Here is a 21,063-nt window from a genome sequence, read left to right as displayed (position 1 = left end):
GTACGTAACCCACTTACCAGTCTGCTGAAGGGGTCCGCTGGGGGGGGGAGGCGATCTGTCCCTCCCCCCAGAATCCTCCCTGGCCGGCCCCGCTCCGTGGCGAGTCTGCAGAGCTGCTGGCCAGGCCCGTCTGCAGCCGGACTTCCGTCCACTGCCACGCAAATGGCGTCCGGCGTAGCGGACGCCATTTGCGTCCCTTCCCTTGGCCGTGATAGGCTACATAGACTTCGCAGGGTGGCAGGGGGGAGCAGTCCATTCTGCCACAGAATCTGGGAGTCCAGATCCTCACTGGAGTCTGTGGAGGATTTCTCTGCCATCCCAAATCAACTGCGCTAACAGAAATGATACACAGTGACCCAGTTCGCATACAATGACAAGGACTGAGGGTTAATTTCCCCTCAGGGGTTGTCATCATGTGCCACCCAACATTTCTAAAATGCAAGCTGTGGCAGGCGTGTGCTGCAGCTTGTCATTATGGGCAAACCTGGCCAGAGTGGGTTGTTGGGGTGGGTAACAACCATCCACAACCCTAGAACAGGCCATAACTCAAATTTGTGAGCAGTGAATGGGCCATGCAGAGTAGCCTCACCCTTGATATCACACATGCAGGCTTGTCCCATCCCCTAAAGTTCATTCATTAGAGTGGAAGTCTGCTGGGAGGAAGGCTTTGCACATACAGCTGTACGTGCAAAGGCAGCCGTGTAATCTGGATTGGGGTTCTAGATCAAGCTTCCAGATTATGTAGATGCCTTCATGGATTTCGGTGAGCATTTGTGCTGAACGTATGGACATCAGAGGGCAGGACAAACCTGCATGTGCGATATCGGGCAGGGCCTAGTCGGCCCAGCCCTGCTCATGCACCAAATCCAGCTGTGAACGTTATTCTGTATAGGGCTTATGTAAATTGCGGATGTTATCATACCTTTCACCAGGCAATGTTGAAATGTACTTCCCTAAATGATCTTTTATTCATCTGCATCTTATCCTTTTTGTCTGTCCCCAAAGTATTTTCTTCCTTGGACATTTAAATGGCATGTGAAATGGCTTCCTTTATAATAAAATCAGTTTCACATAGTGTGCCTTGATTTCTCCCTCCCTCCATTCAGCTGTGTCTTCAGCAAACCTAACTGGTACCCTGGTTGATTTTTGAGATTCTTGTTACAGTTAGATGAATTTAAGACTTATGGGCAGCATAATGAAGAGCTAAATGGTGACCAGGGATGTACAGATTTTGTTCAATCTGTCCTGTCTGTGTTTCATGGATTGTCAAGTGTCTTCAGTTCCATCATCCACTTATTGAAGGAATCTCTTTTTTTGTAGGAGAATTTGTTCTACCTGTGCAAATTTGCATATGTGCCAGTTAGCGCTAATGCACTTTAATTAATGTGAATTTGTGCAGATCTCCCCAGAAGTGAAACAAAGAAAATAAGAAGATGCAAATCCCTCCCAAATCCACATTTTCATACTTATAGCCTATGGGGGAAAATGAGCATTTTTGGCCAGTGGTTTTTTCTTCTTTGTATTTTGCTATGGCTAAATGTATGTACAATTTCCAGAAAGTTAAAAAAAATGGTCTGCAAGTCAGTGTGACTTTGATAAAGCTAGTTTGCTGCAGAATCTGTGGGTCAGATTCATAGAAATCCAGACTCATTTGATCCTGTTGCAGATTTCTCTGACATTCCTAATGGTGACAGACTCCATCTTTTAAGAAGCATGAGGAGGAATGGCTTATATATTTCCCTCAGTGCTGATTGTCTTCCCGTACAGGGGGTTTGAATCTGCAATCCCTGCTTGACATTTTAACATCAAATCCAGTCCCTATTCCTGAATTTTACCTACAGAAATCTTCTTCCCTAGCTTGAAAGGAAATACAAGGTGATGAGAGAGCACATTCTTTACTGCCAAATTGCTTTCTTTGCACTGTGATGTGTGTTTTATGAGTTTCTGATAATACAGCCCTTGCTGTATTCCTGCCCGAATAGACCCAACCTCATTACACATTCAAGCAGGTTAGCAGTCTAGCAGAAGTCATAGCGTCTCTCAAAGAAAGCTAGGAGTATTATTCTTTTTCTTCTCAAGGTGCTTGGAGTTATGTATTAGAATTCCCACGAATTCTATTCTGCCTTTTTAAACCACCAGGTGGCATCAACCATGAAACAGTGATGGGAACAAAGCATCCGCTGCAGAAATAAATTCCACAAATCAAAGCAAAATACATTTGTATTTTATACATTTATTTCAGTTGCTGATACAACATGCTGCAAATATAACAACACATGATCTAGTATGAACATGTTGATATGCACTTTAAAAACTATTAGAAAATTGCCCCTGCCTTTCCAATGGTAAAAAAGAGAAAGAAACGAGACAGAAAACCTGTTGCTAGCCCCTTAATTCACTTATATTCAATACTATGAGCAATACAGTTTTCAAAGAAAAATAAATGGATTTCACTTCAGCCATATTTAGGCTCACACATAATGTGAGGAGTGATGTGAGGAGTAACAGCAAACTGTGTTTGCTTGCCCCACCCTTCTAGCACATCTCTGTTGACACTTAGAGTGTGTGGAAGGAAAGGGAATGTCTACAATGGGGAGTCTGTTGTACTTGTGTAGGCCTCCTGTAAGATTTAGAAGCTTGACCTTACATAATAATATAAGAAGAGCCCTGCTGGATCAGACTAAGGGTCCATCTAGTCCAGGATTCTGTTCACACAGTGGCCAACCAGCTGTTGACCAGGGACCCACAAGCAGGACATGAGCGTAACAGAACCCTCCCATCCATGCTCCCCAGCAACTGGTTTACATAGGCTCCCTGCCTCTGGTACTGGAGATAGTACATTGCCATCAGGACTAGTAGCCACTGATAGCCTTTTCCTCCAGGAATTCATCTAACCCACTTTTAAAGCCATCCAAATTGGTGGCCATCATTACATCCTGTGGTAGCGAATTCCATCATTTCACTATGCGCTGTGTGAAGAAGCCCTTCCTTTTATCTGTCCTGAAGCTCCCACCAATCAGCTTCATGGGATGACCTTGGGTTCTAGTATTTTGAGGGAGGGAGAAAAATGTCTCCCCATCCACATTCTCCACACCATGCATAATTTTGTACACCTCTATCATGTCTCCCCTTACCCTCCTTTTTTCCAGTCTAAACAATCCCAGCTGTTGTAACCTTTTCTCACAGGGGAGATGTTCCAGCCCCTTGATCATTTTAGCTGCCCCTTTCTGCACTTTTTCCCACTCTACAATGTCTTTTTTTAGGTGTGGTGACCAGAACTGGGCACAGTATTCCAAGTGGGGCCGCACCATAGATTTGTATAGGGGCAGTATGATATTGGCAGTTTTATTCTCAATTCCTTTTCTAATTATGCCTAATATGGAGTTTGCCTTTTTCACAGCAGCGGCACACTGGGTTGACATCTTCATTGAGCTGTCCACCACAACCCCAAGATCTCTTTCCTGGTCGGTCACCACTAGCTCAGATCCCATTAGGCTATACTTGAAGTTGGGATTTTTTTGCCTCAACATGCTGGGTTCCATATTGCTGGGTTCCATATTGTGCAGGGGCCATACACTCATCCAGCAGGCTCCCTGCTGCAGACATTTTCCTTCCAATGGAAGAGGCAATGAAGACATGACAGAGGGGGTGGGGTCAGTGAGTGCAGTCCCGCTCGCCCTTCTCATATGATTCCCATTGTAGGTGCTTGCATGCCCAAACTGGCTTATTATTTATAGAATTGTAGTGCAGTTCTAGAACATCAAAGTGCAGCTCACATCAGCAAGCATCAAGCACATCAGTGCTGTTTTCTACAGCACAGCTTCTGTAACATAGTGTCCAGTCTTACCAAAGCCAATTGCCAACGTTCCAACACATTTTGACTAATCAACTGAACCCAGGATGGTTATGTGGATGAACAGCTGATACTGTGCAATTAGAAGAAGGTGAAGTGCTTGGGCCACACTGTGTGGTAGGACAAAAGCTGTCCTCCACCTCTAGCACTGAGCATCCCAACACTCATTGAGATGAATCTCATGGATTACAATGAGTCTCTGTGCACAGAGCTCACAGGATGTCTGGCATGCCGCAGGAATCCTTGCGACATACAAGCCTTTTACACATCCTGTCCATTGTAAATGGCAAGTGTTTGGCCAGTATGCGAGGAAAAACCTGAATTTTTACACATCCTGAACTTTTACACAACTTTTACACATCCTTTTACTAGGGGTGCACGAAAGTCCCTTACCTGTCCTCGAAGCTTTTCACAGTGGGGGGGAGGCACTTCGCTGCTCCCCCCGCGAAGTTCAGGCCGGGGGGGGGAGGCTTCCCGCCTCGCCCGGCTGAAATTCAGGCCGGGGGGGAGGCTTCCCGCCTCGCCCGGCCGCGAACTAAAAAGTAAAACAAAAAACGCCCCCGTGATAGGCTATGTGACGATTAACGTAGCCTATCACGGCTAGATCTGCAAAGTCAGCCGTGATAGGCTACGTACATCATCACGTAGCCTATCACGGGGGCATTTTTTTTCTCTTTTATTGGAATGGCGGTGGCGGCAGCTGGTCGAAAGACCGGCTGCCGCTCCCGCCCCGGACGAAGACCCGCCGAACTGCCGGCCGGACCCGCCGCCGGGAGGGACATTCGCCAAAGGTAAGTCCCGTCCCGGGGGGGGTGCGGGGGGCGGGGGGGTGAGAATTTCTCCCCAAAACTTGTTCAGGGGGCCGAACACATTGGTGCTCGGCCCCCCGAAGTTTCGGGGAGAAATTCTCCGCCAACCCTACCTTTTACACATCCTGTCCATTGTAAATGGCAAGTGTTTGGCCAGTATGCGAGGTTTCATCCCCTGTGTTTCACATTACGCCGTACCCGCTTCGTATTGGAGCCACAGTTTCCCGCCTCTGTGCTCCCGCTTTCAATAGACTGATATCCTGGTATTTCCCATTCACGTGCTCTGCTCTTCTGTGTTTGTTACCTTATACCACACCTGTCTAGGGGTGTACGAAACCCTTATCTGGTTCCGCTGGGGCCATCCGCGGTGGAGGGGAGGCAGTCTGTCCTTCTCCCCAGAATCCTCCATGGTCGGCTCCATACCACGGTGGTTCCATGGAGCCGCTGGCCAGGCTGCTGCGGCCGCAAATGGCAGCCGTCGGAGCCGTCCCGGGGCGATTCTGCAGGGTGGCGGGTGGGGGGAGGCCGTTCCGCCATGGATTCTAAAGCACTGGCGTCCATGGAGGAATTCTCTGACATCCCTGATTTACGTAGCCTATCACGGCAAAAGGCAGGAACGCAAATGGCAGCCTCTACACCATTTGCGTCCCTGCCTTTCGCCGTGATAGGCTATGTAAATATATCCATAGCCTATCACGGCTACCACAGGGATGCAAATGGAGGCCACTGCGCCATTTGCATCCCTGTGTTAGCTGTGATAGGCTACGTATATATTTACGTAGCCTATTACGGGAAAAGACAGGGACGCAAATGGCATCCCTGCGTTAGCCGTGATAAGACTATGTAAATACTTACGTAGCCTATCACTGCTTCGCAGGGACGCAAATGGCGGCTGGCGTAGTGGCCGCCATTTGCGGCCGCAGCCCGGCAGTGGCCAGAAGACCACCCGGAGCTGCTGCTGGAGCTGCCACCGCTGCCAGAATTCTAAAGAATCTGGCCTCACTAGAGTCTGTGGCGGAATTCTCCAACATCCCTACACCTGTCCATATACGGCAGTGTTTGTATTTCCCTCCTGTCCAATCACAGCTCTCAATGCCCCCATCTGGTCTTCTGGCTACTGTTAGCATAGCTTCCTCAGCACTGGAAGTTTTCTCAGTCACAAGCAAAGGGCTGGAGGTTCCTGTTCTTGTCTGATCTGGGAAGCTCAGCAGAGTCAGCCGTGGTCAGAACTTGGATGGGAGACGGCCTGGGAATCAGGCTTCTTTCATTGAGCAGGGGGGTGTTCTCTCCCTTCAAATGACACTTAGTTTTACCTCCTTCTATCCCCTGCTTTGGCTAGGGACAGCTAGGGATGTTGGAGAAATCCTCCATGGACCCCAATGAGGCTGGATTCTATTGAATCCGGCCCCCCGAAGTCCGTGGAGGATTGGATCTCCTACCTTCTCCTGCAGGGCAAAGTCCTCACCAGCAGATCCTCCCTGCCACTGGCTATTTGCATTGCCCTTATTTTTGCCGTAGTCTACGTAAATCTTTAAGTAGACTACAAGGACCAAATAAGGAACGCGAATGGTGGCTCCCTATGGGGGCCGCCATTAGCGTACGTGCTTTTTTTTTTTTTAAAGTCACCCATGATAGGCTACGTGACGATTAACGTAGCCTATCACAGCTGACTTTGCAAATCTAGCCGTGATAGGCGACGTAAATCGTTACGTAGCCTATCACAGGGGTGTTTTTTTTTTTTTACTTTTCTTGTAATGGCGGCTGTGGCAGCCGGCCGAAAGACCGGCTGCCGCCCCCGCCCCTGACAAAGACCTGCCGAACCGCTGCCAGGGCCCGCCGCCGGGAGTGACATTAGTGAAAGGTAAGTCCCATCCCGGGGGGGGTGGGGGGCGGGGAGGTGGTGGAGAATTTCTCCCCAAACAACCTTCGGAGGACCGAATGCGTTGGCACTCGGCCCCCCGAAGTTTCGGGGAGAAATTCTCCCCCATCCCTATGTGGGACCACTGCCAGGCTGCTGCGGACGCAAATGGCGTTCTGTGTAGGAGACGCCATTTGCATCCCTACACCGGCCCGTGATAGGCTATGTAAATATTTACGTAGCCTATCACGGCAAAAAAAGGGAACGCAAATGGCGGCGGCTACGGCAGCTATGGCGGCCACCATTTTTATTCCCTTTCAGAAATGAAAAAGCCTATCAGAGTGAAAAAGGGAACGCAAATGGCGGCCGCCATAGCCGCCACCATTTGCGTTCCCTTTTTTTGCCGTGATAGGCTATGTAAGTATTTACGTAGCCTATCACAACCATTCGAAAGACGCGAATGGCGGCTGCAGACGTGGCCGCCATTTGAGGATCACCAGAACGGCCGACAAAGGTAGGCTCTGTTCCAGGCCCATTTCGCGGGGGGGGGGGGGCTTTGTTCCACCACGGATTTCGGGGGGCCGAATGCTCTGGCATTTGGCCTCACCGAGATCCGTGGCGTAATTCTCCGCCATGCCTAATGTTTTCCCCTTTTAAAAAGAGTAGGCTGGGGGAGTCACTCTGGGCACAAGCAGCTCCTGGTGGTAGCAATTCCCCTCCCTGCAAAATAACCTGAAGTTCAGTCAACGTCCAGGACGTTGTGTGAGGGGAAAAAAATATGGACACCACTACAAAAAAAGACAATTGTCACTGAGAACAAAGATGACATCCACTGGAAGCAGTAAGAGTAGTTAGAAGAAAAGAAGGCCCAGGCAGATGTCCACTGTGGGGCCTGCTGAGCTCGCAGGAGCTGTCTGAGGATGCCACATGGTGGCACTGGGTCTGCTTTGAATACAAAAAGGGCATGTTTCCCAGCCACTGGAAACCCTGTGGGATGGAAAGCCACTTGAGGGCAATTTGCACTGGTTCTCTGTTCTCTACCATCCTCTCCTGAAATGTCTTTTCAAGGGGGAAAAGGGGGCATCACTGGTAGGACCAGTGTCAAGGGTAGGCATCATTGGGCACTTGCTGAGGGCCCAGACCCCAGTAGGGGCCCACTGACAAGACCCCTGGAATTTCTACACCTTCTCATTATTGCAAGCTACTTGTTCACCTGGGTCTCACATGTTGTGTAAAACACACCAGGGCACATGCACCTGTCCCTCCTGAACAAGTTTTGCTCTTCGTAAACTTACTTCCAGAAAATAACTTTTCATTATTCAGATTTACTTCAGAAGATACATCTCCTACTTTCTGTTTCAGGTTTCTGAACAATTCCATGAATCACATCAGCAAATGTTGTGATTTGCAATTAGGGATGTCAGAGAAATCCGTCATGGACTCCGGAGGCCGGATTCCTTTAAATAAGCAAGCATTATGGATCTCTAGGCCCCTCTAACACTACAGGTGACTTGGTAATGCTCCTGGGGCCAATACAGGCCTTTAAGGCAAAATCATAGGCCGGTAGGCAGGCAAGAGTAATGACAACACAAAACGGTCTCGTCCAGCTGGCAGGGCCCTGTATAGGTGCAAAATGCAGAGGTTGTATCTGCTAAAGTACCTGGTCTTTCTTCTCACTGCTACATGACTTCACTGAGAGCACAATGATACACAATGGCACAGGGAGAACAACAGATCCATCGTCTGCACAATGACTGGATGATGAGGCTCTTCCGGTGAGGAGGATGCCTTTGTTGTGTCTTGCAGATCAGTTACCCCTCTCACCCACTACATCAGCATAACCAGATAGATGGGGAAAAAGTGGTGAACAATAAATTGTAACAATGCACCTCAATTAAGAAAGGGAAATGGTAGAACATGATACCTTACAGACATTTTCTATCAGAAAATGAAAAAAATTGTTTCCACATTGACATGGAATATAATTTTTTATTTGTACATCTGCATGAGATGAAGCACATCCAGGTACAGGCGTTCTGGAGCATCAAGACCCCAGATAAAATCAGCATGGTGCCACTCAGGTATATTCTTATAGAAAACTAAATTAGTGATTCGAGGGAGCAATTGCTCAATGTTCTTTGTGCCTGTAATAAGGTCAGTCCCACCACTCCATACAGCTGTTGGCACAATCACATCTTCTATTTTATAAAATGGAGGCTTGGTCTGTTGAAGAAAAGATGCAAAGTATGAAAATAGGTTTGATTGATCAATTTGACAAATTTCCTTGTTTTTCAGCCATTTCATCATACAATACTGTCAAAATTCTTGGCTACATGGCATCAGGACCCAGAAAATTGTTTGACTATTGCGAGCGGAGATGGGTCAAAGAAGAGTCAGACAACAAGGCTTGGGTTGAAAATTGGGCCACATTTATTGAAATATCTGCAAAGGGGAACCTAGGACGGGCATCTGACTGACTTCTCGGGCGAAAGCACACCCAGCCTGAGGGGTGGCGTCGATCTCGCCGCCCCTCCGGACTGTCCCTGCTGGGGGAGGTAGACCTTCTGGTGTCACCCCCAACCCGGTGCCGCACAACACCTGGGTGAGTGAGGAGGGTTGGTCTCCCAGGCAACCCTTATCCCCCCGCCGAGCCGCACAACCCGTTCAGGGGGCCTCAGGCATCACCTGTCACCATAAAGTGCCTCTGCATGCACACCATCCCTAATCCCTTTCTGCTTTTGCCCATCCTAGCCGCCATGAAAATGTGACCTATGAGAGATTGGACTGTATTCGCCTACTGGACGCACCCTAGCCCCGATAACAGTGTGAAGTAGGCAAAAAGACACACAGTAGAAGGCCAATTTTAACTGTGAGCCAAAAATTCCTACATGGCTCCCAAAAGGGCAACCGGCATAAACCCACACTGCTTAAGGGAGGGCGGGAGGGAGCCGCGAGAGCGAGAGAGCTGGTTTGGAGGGGGCGCAGAGCTTAAGAGGGCTCTGCCGACTCCTCCCCTGCTTGGTGGTGCCATGGGGGGCACCCAATAGGCAGCAGCCACCTCTTCTCACCCCACCCGCCCGCAATATCCCCCCCCTTTTGCCAGACAAGCTGGCGCCGGGGTTAGGGCACTTCTTTTAATCTTATCCTCTGTAATACCTGAAACTCTCCCCGGACCAATAATAAGTAACAAAATTCTTATATTAAAGGCTTAGTTGTATGATATTTTAGGATTAAATAAGCACATATGCTCCTGGCCATATAGCTGAGAGCACATCTAAAAGTGCTGATAAAGAATACATTGATTTAAGGCTCTATCCTATATTTGTGTCAAAACACTCTGAGGTTGGAGGGCTCCCACATTTCCTAAGCCCTGCTGGGAGGACAGAAGTGAGGGTTGAGTGGCATTGGCCACTCAATTGGCCATTCCTCCATTGTTCTAACTATTTCTCTCCCATTGCTCACAACAGGAAGGAAATAATTTCGAACAGCTGTAGTTGATCTAAATGTTGCCCTGTTTTGGGAACAGGAAAGGGGATATGCAAAATTGGATCTCCTTCTCTGAGATTAGAGCTTTGTCTCCATCTTCAAAGGACAATTTCTAAAGCCTTCCCATCCCCCTACATGGGAAACATTCAGACTTGCCCTAAAGCTGACCTATATCAATGATTTCCCTCCCATTGCAAGTAATGCTTTTTTAAAAATGGAGGAAGAGTCACAAATGCAACCCTCACATTCACTCTTCCAGAGACCATGGGCTTGCCCTGTCATAATCCAACTAGGGACATATGAGAAATTAATTTCAGTTCATTTTTTATCAGTATTTACCAGTTTGCACCTTCCAGACCAAACACACTGCAATCTGCAGTCAAAGTCTGTACGTTTCTAAGCTTGCAATGTGATTTGCGGACCCCAACAAATGAGTTCAACGACATGCATATTTTGAAAAATGTGCATGAAAAAAACTGTACTTTTGAAAAATGTGCACAAATACACTTTAATTGATGGGAAAAGAACGTGTACATTTCAAACACACACACAATTGATGTGTACATTTGGAAAAATACACACAAAAATATGCATGGATTTTCATGTGAAAAGAAAAAACCAACAAAGCTCAAATCTGCTACGAACTCAAGCTGGAACAAGCTTTGAGACAGAATCTGGAGAACTTTGATGAACTCAAGTTTTGCTGATTCACACATTCCTAAATCCAAATATTTTTAAAATATTTTTTTTATATCTTGAACCTTAGAAGTTGAAATTTTAATTTGCATATTTGATTAAAGAAGTCTGATGTTTTAATAAATAGTTTTAATGAATTCTCATATTTTAGTTTTGAGAAGTCACTTTCACAATACTCTAGTGCACAAAGATCACCATTCAAAGGTTGCTGCTCCTCTGTGCAAAATCAGATCCATGCAAGTACTTTTACATACTGAATACAAGACATGGATTGTCTCATTTCCATATGGGGCAGGAACAGTTACTTTATGCAAGACTTGAACTATTCATTCCGCATATAGAATGCATATTTATTTACAGCACCATGGTTTAAAGAAGATGCATATTGGAAATGATCAAAAAATTATTGACAAAGATCATCATGGTAGTTGTTCAAGAGGTTTAGGAACTACACATAAGTAGTTAGATGAGAAGAATATTAAGAGGGAATGAATGTGACAGTTTTCAGAAGGAAAGGGACAATATGTGGTGAAAAGAGGCAAGAAGCAAAGGCCAGTATCCAGAGAAGAATTAATACCTATCATGTATGTATAGAAGAACTTGGTATTTCAACGGATTCTTTGTTCTGCTTTGATGTGCTCTCCATTCCCCAAGATATGGAAAACTGTTTACACAGCATTGTTAACAATAACCTTTTTAACAGAAGCCCAAACCACCCCTTTCATCTGGCAAATTATTATCTGGCAAAACATCATTATCACCACCCCTTTCCTTACCATGTTATACACAATTTTGTTCTTATGGCCATAATCAAAATATTTAAATTCTTTTGATTTAGAAACCTAAAAAGACGGGAAATAATTATGTAAAGATTGAAATTTGGTGAGTTTTCAGAAAGATAAATAAAACAACATTTAAACACCATAAAATGCAAAAGGTGAAATAGAATTAGAAATGTAAATATTCACATGCATACATTATACACTAAGCCATGCATGGGGGTCCTTATCCATCCAAGGGCTGAATTTCTATCTGGAAAGGTCTCAGGGGGCACGTTCCATCTACGGGTGGGACCAAAGGCAAAGTGGGTATGACAAAAGGTGTGTGGGCAGGGCTAAAATGTGGTTCTTACTGATTTTAAGCCTACTCAGAATTAGAGGTGTACAAGAAATTCATTTTAGGTCATTTTCAACAAAAATTTACCCAGTTCATACCTCCTGGACCTAAACACAGACTTGAACATCATCAGTGATCCAGGTCCATACATTTCTGAGTTTGCGATGTAATTCATGGACCCCCCAAATATGCATTTTTGCAACATGCATGCATGAAAAAATGCACACAAAGGTGCTTTAATAAATGGGAGGAAAGCATATACATTTTAATACATGGGAGAAAAACATGTACATTTAAACATGCACACAATTGTTATGCACCAAAATATGCATGAGTTTCCATGCAAACAGAAAAAAAGCTTGGAATCTGATATGTATATGAGCTGAAATGAGCTTTGGCGTGTAATCCGGAGAATTTTGACAAGCTCAGGTTTTGCTGATTTACACATCCCTCAGAAGCAAGCAGGACAAAAGCCTATTGTGTCTATGCAGAAGTAAGCAGGACTGAATCACACAACAGCAGTTTCAGAGAGCATCCCAAATACCAAGCTTCTGCATGTCTACTCAGAAGTAAGCAGGAGATGCCTCTGCATGTCTACTCACATGTAAGGAGGACAAGCCTAAGAAGTAAGCATGACTGAATCAGCAGCTGCCTCTTCAGCCCTTTCCCCTTTGCTCTGGCAAGGAAAAGTTGCCATGTGCCGTTGCCGCTGATAGGTAGAGGTGGAGAATTCTGCCACGGATTTCAGTGAGGCCAAATGCACTGAAACTCATGGCGAAACGGCCTCCCACCCCTCGCCCCCCACAGAATCCCCTCCCGGGGCGAAGCTTACCTGGGGCGGATGTTCCAGCGGTGGCGGCTCTAGAGGCGGCTCTGGCGGTGGCAGCTGGCCTCTTGGCTGCGGACTCAAATGGCGGCCACCGTAGCAGCTGCCATTTGCATCCAGCCAGGCTGCCGTGATAGGCTACGTATTTGCGTAGCTGCCTTTGCCGTGATAGGCTACATAAATACTTACGTAGCCTATCATGGCAACAACAACAAAAAACAACAGCATACGCAAATGGTGGTGGCTACGGCAGCCGCCATTTGTCTTCCCTATTTTTCGCTGTTTTAGCCTACATAAATATTTACGTAAGCTATTATGGCGAAAAAAAGGGGAACACAAATAGCGTCCCTTTTTCATTCACCGTTTTAGCCTACGTAAATCTTTACATAGGCTAAAACGGTGAATCAAAAGGGGACGCAAATAGTGCCCGCTACACTATTTGCATTCCCCTTGATTTTTGCCGTCATAGTCTACGTAAATATTTACGTAGATTAAGATGGTAAAAAGAAGGAACGCAAATGGCGGCAGCTGTAGCCGCCGACATTTGTGTACACATTTTTTTTAAACCCACCCCCAACCATGATAGGCTATGTAAAGATTTACATAGCCTATCACGTCTTTTTTTTCTTTTTTTTTAAACCTAGCCATGATAGGCTACGTAAATCTTTACGTAGCATATCACATCTTTTTTTTTCCCCACAAGCCTGGAAATGGCAGCGGCGGCAGAGCCGCCGCTGCCCATAAGATCTGCCCCAGGTAAGTCTCGTCCCGGGGGGGATCCGCGGGGTGGTGGTGGGGGGTGGCAGGCCATTCCGCCACAGATTTCGGGTGGCCAAATGCACTGGCATTCAGCTTCACCAAGATCCGTGGTGGAATTCTCTGACATCCCTAAGCCGCCGCCATTTGCGTACGTGGGGGTTTTTTTCTGGAAGGCTGTCCAGCAGCCAGATGTCCGGCTGCAGGCAGCCCCTGCTGGCGGCTCCATGGAATCTCCGCGGAGCAGAGCCGGCCAGATCAGGATTTCGGGGGGGGGAGGTGCGGAGCGCCTCCCCCCCCCACGAATCACCCCGTCAAAAAGGTAAGTGACTTTCGTACATCCCTACTGATAGGAGATAACAGCTATTCCCTGCTGACTGTTGAGAAAGGGAGCCTTTTGCCATGCTCATCATGGAAATGCTTGTCCCTGCTGGGAGAGGGGGCAGGACCTGGGGAAAAGCTAAGGGGCCAGATGGGGAACCCCCACAGGGCATATCTGGCCCACAGGCTGGAAGTTCCCCATGCCTAGACTAGGGATGTACGAAAGGGACTTAACTTGCCCCGCAGCTTTTTTCGCGGTGGGGGGGAGGCGCTTTGCTTCTCCCCCTGAAGTTCAGGCGAGGGGGGGGAGGCATCCCGCCTCGCCCGGACGAAATTCAGGCTGGGGGGGAGGCGCCCCGCCTCACCTGGCCGAAATTCAGGCCGGGGAGAAGCGCCCTGTCGCCCCGGCTGCGAAAGAAAACGTAAAAAAGAAAAAAAATGTGATAGGCTACGTAACGATTAACGTAGCCTATCACGGCTAGATTTCCAAAGTCAGCCGTGATAGGCTATGTTAATCGTCACGTAGCCTATCACGGGTGACTTTGAAAAAAAAAAGCGCGTAAAAAAAAGCCATGGGCGCCGCCATTTGCGTTCCTTATTTTGGCACGTCTAGTCTACATAAAGATTTACGTAGACTACGGCGAAAATAAGAGAACGCTATTTGCGTTGCCCTTATTTTCGCCGTAGTCTACGTAAATCTTTACGTAGACTAGACGTGCCAAACTAAGGAACGCAAATGGTGGCGCCCATGGGCCGCCGCCATTTGCCTACGTGCTTTTTTTTTTCCCCCAAAGTCACCCGTGATAGGCTACGTGACGATTTACGTAGCCTATCACGGCTGACTTTGGAAATCTAGCCGTGATAGGCTACGTAAATCGTCACATAGCCTATCACGGGTGTGTGTGTGTGCTTGTTTTTTTACTTTTTTATTTTGTAATGGCGGCGGCAGCCGGTCGGGAGACCGGCCACCGCCCCCACCCCCGCTGAACCGCCGCCAAACCGCTGCCGGGACCCGCCACCGAGAGGGACATTCACCAAAGGTAAGTCCCATCCCGGGGGGGTGTGGGGGGCTGGCGGAGAATTTACCCAACACTTTCGGGGGGCCGAATGCCTCGGCGCTCGGCCTCCCGAAGATTCGTGGAGAAATTCTCCGCCATCCCTAGCCTAGACTAAACTTACAGACAAAGAGCAAATATTGACAGTTACGTTTTGAACTGCAGGGGAAAAAAATATTATACACTACCTGGCTCCAGTGGACTATAGTTTTTACTGAAGAATAATCAGGATAGATTCCCATATAGACATCTGCTCGACTCTGGAAAAACAATAGATATAGGCATCATTTTAGAATGTGCTTTTCTGGCAGTTCTAAAGAAAGAAATGAATGAATGTATGATTGAATGAGATTATTGTAAAAGCCATTGTCATGATAATATAGGCAATAGTGTGTGTGTGTGTGTGTGTTTGTGTGTGTGTATGCGCACACACATGTGTTAGGGTGGAATGTACATAATTAGCCATTGTGCATATTCCTTAAGTATCATGCAGAATGTACACATAATCTGTCCTTGAAAAGTAGGGGTGGACGAAAGTCACTTACCTGTCCTCGAAGGACGTTCGCGGTGGGGGGGAGGCGCTTCGCTGCTCCCCCCGTGAAGTTCCGGCCGGGGGGGGAGGCTTCCAGCCTCGGCCCGGCCGAAATTCAGGTCAGGGGGGAGGCTTCCCGCCTCGGCCCGGCCGAAATTCAGGCCGGGGAGGAGGCTTCCCGCCTCGCCCGGCCGCGAACGCGAAAGTTAAAAAAAAAAACGAAAATAAGGGCAACGCAAATAGCGTTGCCCTTATTTTCGCCGCAGTCTACGTAAACATTTACGTAGACTACAGCGACCAAATAAGGAACGCGAATGGCGGCTCCCTATGGGGGCCACCATTATCCGTACACACTTTTTTTTTTTTTTAAGTCCCCCGTGATAGGCTACGTGACGATTGACGTAGCCTATCACGGCTGACTTTGCAAATCTAGCCATGATAGGCTACGTGAATCGTCACGTAGCCTATCAGGGGGCGTTTTTTTTTTCTTTTATTGCAATGGCGGCGGCGGCAGCCAGTCGAAAGACTGGCTGCCGCTCCCACCCAACTCGAACACCCGCTGAACCGCCGGCAGGACCCGCCACCGGGAGGGACATTCGGCGAAGGTAAGTCCCGTCCCGGGGGGTGTGTGCGGGGTGTGGGGGGGGGTTCAGAGGATTTCTCCCCGAAACTTGTTCGGGGGGCCGAACACGTTGGTGCTCGGCCCCCCGAAGTTTCGGGGAGAAATTCTCCGCCAACCCTATTGAAAAGTGACTTGTACACATTTCCCAGTCAACAGTACTCTACAACAGTCCTTGGGGAGTGTTCATACCTTGTTAGGTCTTTTTATATTCCCTGGGCAGTCTGTTATTTAATTTTATGTGACTATTGGTTACCCCTTCCACCAATCAGCTGTGCATTGAGAGAAAGGGGGCACAATTGCAGCCTTCTTTTCCTGCTACTTATCTGTTCCCTGCTGATCAGCTGAGTAGCGTGGGTGGATTGTGGAGAATGGGAGGTTTAACCCTTTACTCCATCTATTGTCCTCATGAAAATTGTCCCCCATCCATTGCTATTAAACACAGAGGTAAAATTGACACTAGGGAAAAGGGGACTGGGCTGTAGTTAAAGTAGAACAGTGGGGCAGGGGGACATAAATGAAAAAGAGAAACCATCATTACCCCTGCACAATGCTTCCTTTTTCTCTCTCTCTTTTACCCCCCCATTCGTTCACACATACATTGTTGGTGTATGGATTTATGGGATATGTGTGTGGGGGGGTATGTGTGAGTGGATTTACTCACACACCTCTTTCCCCAACCTTCTATTCACACAGCTGACCAGCAGGGAATAGCTGAGCAATGAGGAAGAGGTGGTGGTGCTTCAGATAATGATTAACTTAATCTGCATCACAGCCTCTCTTTCCCCTACGGATGTCAGAGAATTCCACCATGGATCTTGGGGAGGCCGAATGCCAGTGCATTTGGCCCCCTGAAATCTGTGGCGGAATGGCCTGCCCCCCGCCCCCCCCCCGCGAATCCCCCCGTGATGAGATTTACCTGGGGTGGATCTTCCGGGCGGCAGAAGCCGCCGCCATTTGCGTATGTGGTTTTTTTTTTGTTTGTTTTACCCAGAGCCCTCCGCGGCCGAAAATCCGGCTGCGGACGGCTCTGGCCTGGCTGGGCCGGGTGTGGCCGGCTGCTCCATGGAGCTGCTGCGGAGCACAGCTGGCCGTTGGAGGATTCCGGGGGGAGGAACGGAGCACCTCCCCCCTGGCCAGGATTCTGGGGGGAGGGACAGAACACCTCCCCCCACCATCAACATAATCCGTGAAAGGTAAGTCACTTTCGTACATCCCTACTTTCCCCACTGCTTAGTTATTCCCCGCTGATCAGCTGAGAAGTGTGTGTATGTGTGTGTCCATAAGGGCAGGGGGAGGTTTAACCCATCCCTCCTTGAAAGCCTGATGAAGAATGCTCCCCCTGCTGGAGATCTTCATCAAGATTGGAAGGGAGAGAACAAAGGGTTAAACCTCCCACATCACTCCCCCCCTGCACTGCTCAGGTGATCACCATGGAACACCTGGGCAGCAGGAAAAAAGATCAATTTCCCTTTTCTCCACTGCACAGCTGATTGGATTGGCATGACACCACAAGTTGCATAAAATTAGACAGCAGGCTGCATGTGGCCTACAGATAGAAACTAAGGACATTTTTTTTGGAGAATATACATATTGACTGGATAATATAGAAAATGCAGTTTGGATGTGCACATTTCCCAAAAACTGATGGAGATAATGCATAACACTGGGGGAGAATATACAAAATCCCACTGAAATATGTGCATATACTTGTGGGAGAGTATGTGCAAAAATTGTGAAAAATCCCTCTCCATAAAGCATGGTGGATGTGCACGGTGTCGGGCTGTTATGCATATTTAACATTCAATTCATACTACCCCTAACATAAATAATATAATTATGGGAAATGTGCATGTAGATGCAGGGTTCTGAGGACAAATTGTTTTCATTCCACACTGTGATGCATAGTGCCTGATCCTCAGAGATTCCTCTTCCCTTCCAGTCCCCTGATCCATAGCTCATCCCATTCTTCAGGGTCCCAAATCATTAGGAGAATCTTTTCAGGGGTGGGGTTACCAGGGGGAGGAGGACCATGCTTTTCTTTGGATCCCACCCAGTGTGTTTATCTTGGTAAGGATGTATGGATTGTTAAAATCTGTTCTGTCTGCGTTTCATGGATTGTCAGGTGCCTTTCATTCTATCATATGCTCATCAATGGAATGGGGTGTGTGTGTGTAAGTTTCCAAATTTGTGCAAATTTACATTTGCACGAATTCATACTTGCACAAATTCACATTTGCAAAACTGAGCAAATTTCCCCAAAATGTGTATTTTCACACCTTAGCCTATCAAGAAAATGCACATATTAGGCTTAAATTGTTTTTTTTTTTTTTGCATATATCCCTATTATTAAATTTGCATGAAATTCAGGAAAAAAAAATAGAAAAATGGTACACAAGAATCCACCTGACTGGGGAAAAGCCAGTCCGCTGTGGAATCCATGGTTTGGATTCATAAAAATCTGAACTCAGTTGATTCCATTGTGGATTTCTCCCACATCCCTATATCTAGGATGTCAATATTATATCTCCCATAGTTTAAAGCATTAAGACAGAGGAGTAAATTTGACTGCTGGGAGAAAGCTACATTTAGTAACATCAAAGATGTTATTTTTAACCAAGAATTTAACCAGTATGAAATTATAATTGAAAGGATAGGAGATGACAAGCCACTTCATAGACCCTTGTATCAACAGACTGGAAGCTTTATAGATGAAAATGACAGCATGGCATATGTTAAATGATAGAATTTGATGGACTTCTTAAGTTAAAGTTAATTGTCCAAAATATATCAAATTCTATAAAAGAAGCAGTTAATTACTGAACATCCTAATAAAATAAAGGACATATTCTGGGGATACAACTTACAGATGTGGAATTGAAATGTACATCTGTGCAAAGACGTGAGTAGTCAATTGCTGTAAACGTGGAGGAAATAGTATCTACATATCACATACTATTACAAACCAGATAAAACTAAACCAGTGTATAGAGAAATGTCAGGAAATTATTACCACTATCATCTGGAAAATGTCGGTGCTGCTATTTGTATTTGTTTTTATTTCAACTATTAAAATATTTCTTGTTGTTCAATCATTAAGTCATGTCCTACTCTCTGTGACCCCATGGACCATAGCACACCAGGTCTTCCTGTCCTGCGCTCTCTCCTGGAGCATGCTCAAGTCCATATTCATTGCATCAGTGATGCTATCTAGCCATCTCATCCTCTGCTGTCCCCTTCTCCTTTTGCCTTCAGTCTTTCCCAGCATCAGAGTCTTTTCCAGGGACTTTTCTCTTCGCATTAGGTGGCCAAAATATTTGAGCTTCAGCTTCAGTCTCTGTCCTTCCAATGAGCACTCAGGGTTGATTTCCTTTAGGATGGACTGATTTGACCTCCTTGCAGTCCAGGGGACTCATAAGAGTCTTCTCCAGCACCACAGTTCAAAAGCAACGATTCTTCGGTGCTCAGCCTTCCTTATAGTCCAGCTCTCACAGCCATACGTTGCTACTGGGAAAACCGTAGCTTTGATTATACGAACCTTTGTCGACAAGGTAATGTCTCTGCTTCTTACTATGCTGTCTAGGTTTGCCATAGCTTTCCTCCCCAGGAGCAAGCGTCTTTTAATTTCATGGCTACAGTCACCGTCTGCGGTGATCTTGGAGCCCAAGAAAATAAAATCTGTCACAGCTTCCATTTCTTCCCCTTCTATATGCCAGGAAGTGATGGGGCCAGATGCCATGATCTTAGTTTTTTTAATGTTGAGTTTCAAACCAGCTTTTGCACTCTCCACTTTCACCCTCAACAAGATGCTCTTCACATCCTTTTCACTTTCTGCCATTAGGGTGGTATTGTCTGCGTATCTGAGGTTGTTGAGAATTCTCCCAGCAATCTTAACTCCAACCTGTGATTCATCCAACCCAGCGTTTCTCAAGATGTATTATGCGTATAAGTTAAATAAGCAGGGCAACAATAAACAGCCTTGTCCTACTCCTCCTTTCCCAATTTGGAACCAATCGGTTGTTCCATGTCTGGTTCTTACTGTTGCTTCTTGACCCTAGTACAGGTTTCTCAGGAGACAGGTAAGGTGGTCTGGTACTCCCATCTCTTTAAGAATTGGCCACAGTTTGTTGTGATCCACACAATCCAAGGCTTTAGCGTAGTCAATGAAGCAGAAATAGACATTTTTCTGGTATTCTCTTGCTTTCTCCATGATGCAGCGAATGTTGGCGATTTGATCTCTAGTTCTTCTGCCTCTTCAAAACCCAGCTTGTACTTCCGGTAGATCTTGGTTCACATACTGCTGAAGGCTGAAGCCTAGCTTGTAGGATTTTGAGCATCACCTTGCTGGCATGTGAAATGAGCGCAATTGTGCAGTAGTTTGAACACTCTTTGGCATGCCCTTCTTTGGAATTGGAATGTAAACTGACCTTTTCCAGTCTTGTGGCCACTGCTGAGTGTTCCAAATTTGTTGGCATATTGAGTGCAGCACTTTAACAGCATCATCTTTTAGGATTTGAAATAGCTCAGCTGGAAGACTGTCATCTCCGCTAGGTTTGTTGTTAGTAATGCTTCCTAAGGCCCACTTGACTTCACTCTCGAGGATGTCTGGCTCAAATTCAGTGACCACACTATCATGGTTATCAGGGACATTAAGATCTTTCCTGTGTAGTTCTTCTGTGTATTCTTTCCACCTCTTCTTAATCTCACCTGCTTCTGTTAGGTCCCTGCCTTCTTTGTCCTTTATCATGCCCATCTTTGCACAAAATGTTCCCTTGATATCTCCGATTTTCTTGAAAAGATCTCTAGTGTTTCCTATTCTATTGTTTTCCTCGATTTCTTTGCATTGCTCATTTAAGAAGGCCTTCTTGTCTCTCCTTGCTATTCTCTGGAACTCTGCATTCAGTTGGATATATCTTCCCCTTTATCTCTTGCTTTTCGCTTCCCTTCTTTCCTCAGCTACTTGTAAAACCTCATCAGACAGCCACTTTGCTTTCTTGCATTTCTTTTTCTTTGGGATGGATTTAGTTGCTGCCTCCTGAACAATGTTATGGACCTCCGAACAATGTTATGGCCTGAGTTCCTCAGGCACTCTGTCTATCAGGTCGAATCCCTTAAATCTATCCGTCACCTCCACTG

At 46.7% G+C, this 21,063-nt stretch overlaps 1 protein-coding gene across 1 annotated transcript in view; it reads right to left on the bottom strand.

The window, feature by feature from the left end:
- Positions 1-8,509: 8,509 nt before the first annotated feature.
- The window catches only part of LOC146350798 (lipase member M-like), a 43,049-nt gene continuing 30,495 nt past the window's right edge, over positions 8,510-21,063 (bottom strand). The window contains exons 7-9 of the mRNA XM_084845760.1: positions 14,965-15,036; positions 11,479-11,544; positions 8,510-8,743 (exon numbers count right to left, since the gene is read on the bottom strand). Coding sequence (XP_084701886.1) covers positions 8,510-8,743; positions 11,479-11,544; positions 14,965-15,036 — 372 coding nt within the window. The remainder of the gene's footprint in view (positions 8,744-11,478; positions 11,545-14,964; positions 15,037-21,063) is intronic.

Source organism: Heloderma suspectum, chromosome 3 (assembly GCF_057233095.1).
Source record: "Heloderma suspectum isolate Gila_16-S chromosome 3, 16-S_ref, whole genome shotgun sequence".
NCBI classification, from domain to species: Eukaryota; Metazoa; Chordata; class Lepidosauria; order Squamata; family Helodermatidae; genus Heloderma; species Heloderma suspectum.
The sequence above is the reverse complement of the archived record's forward strand: the minus strand, read 5'-3'. Positions and strand labels throughout refer to the sequence as shown.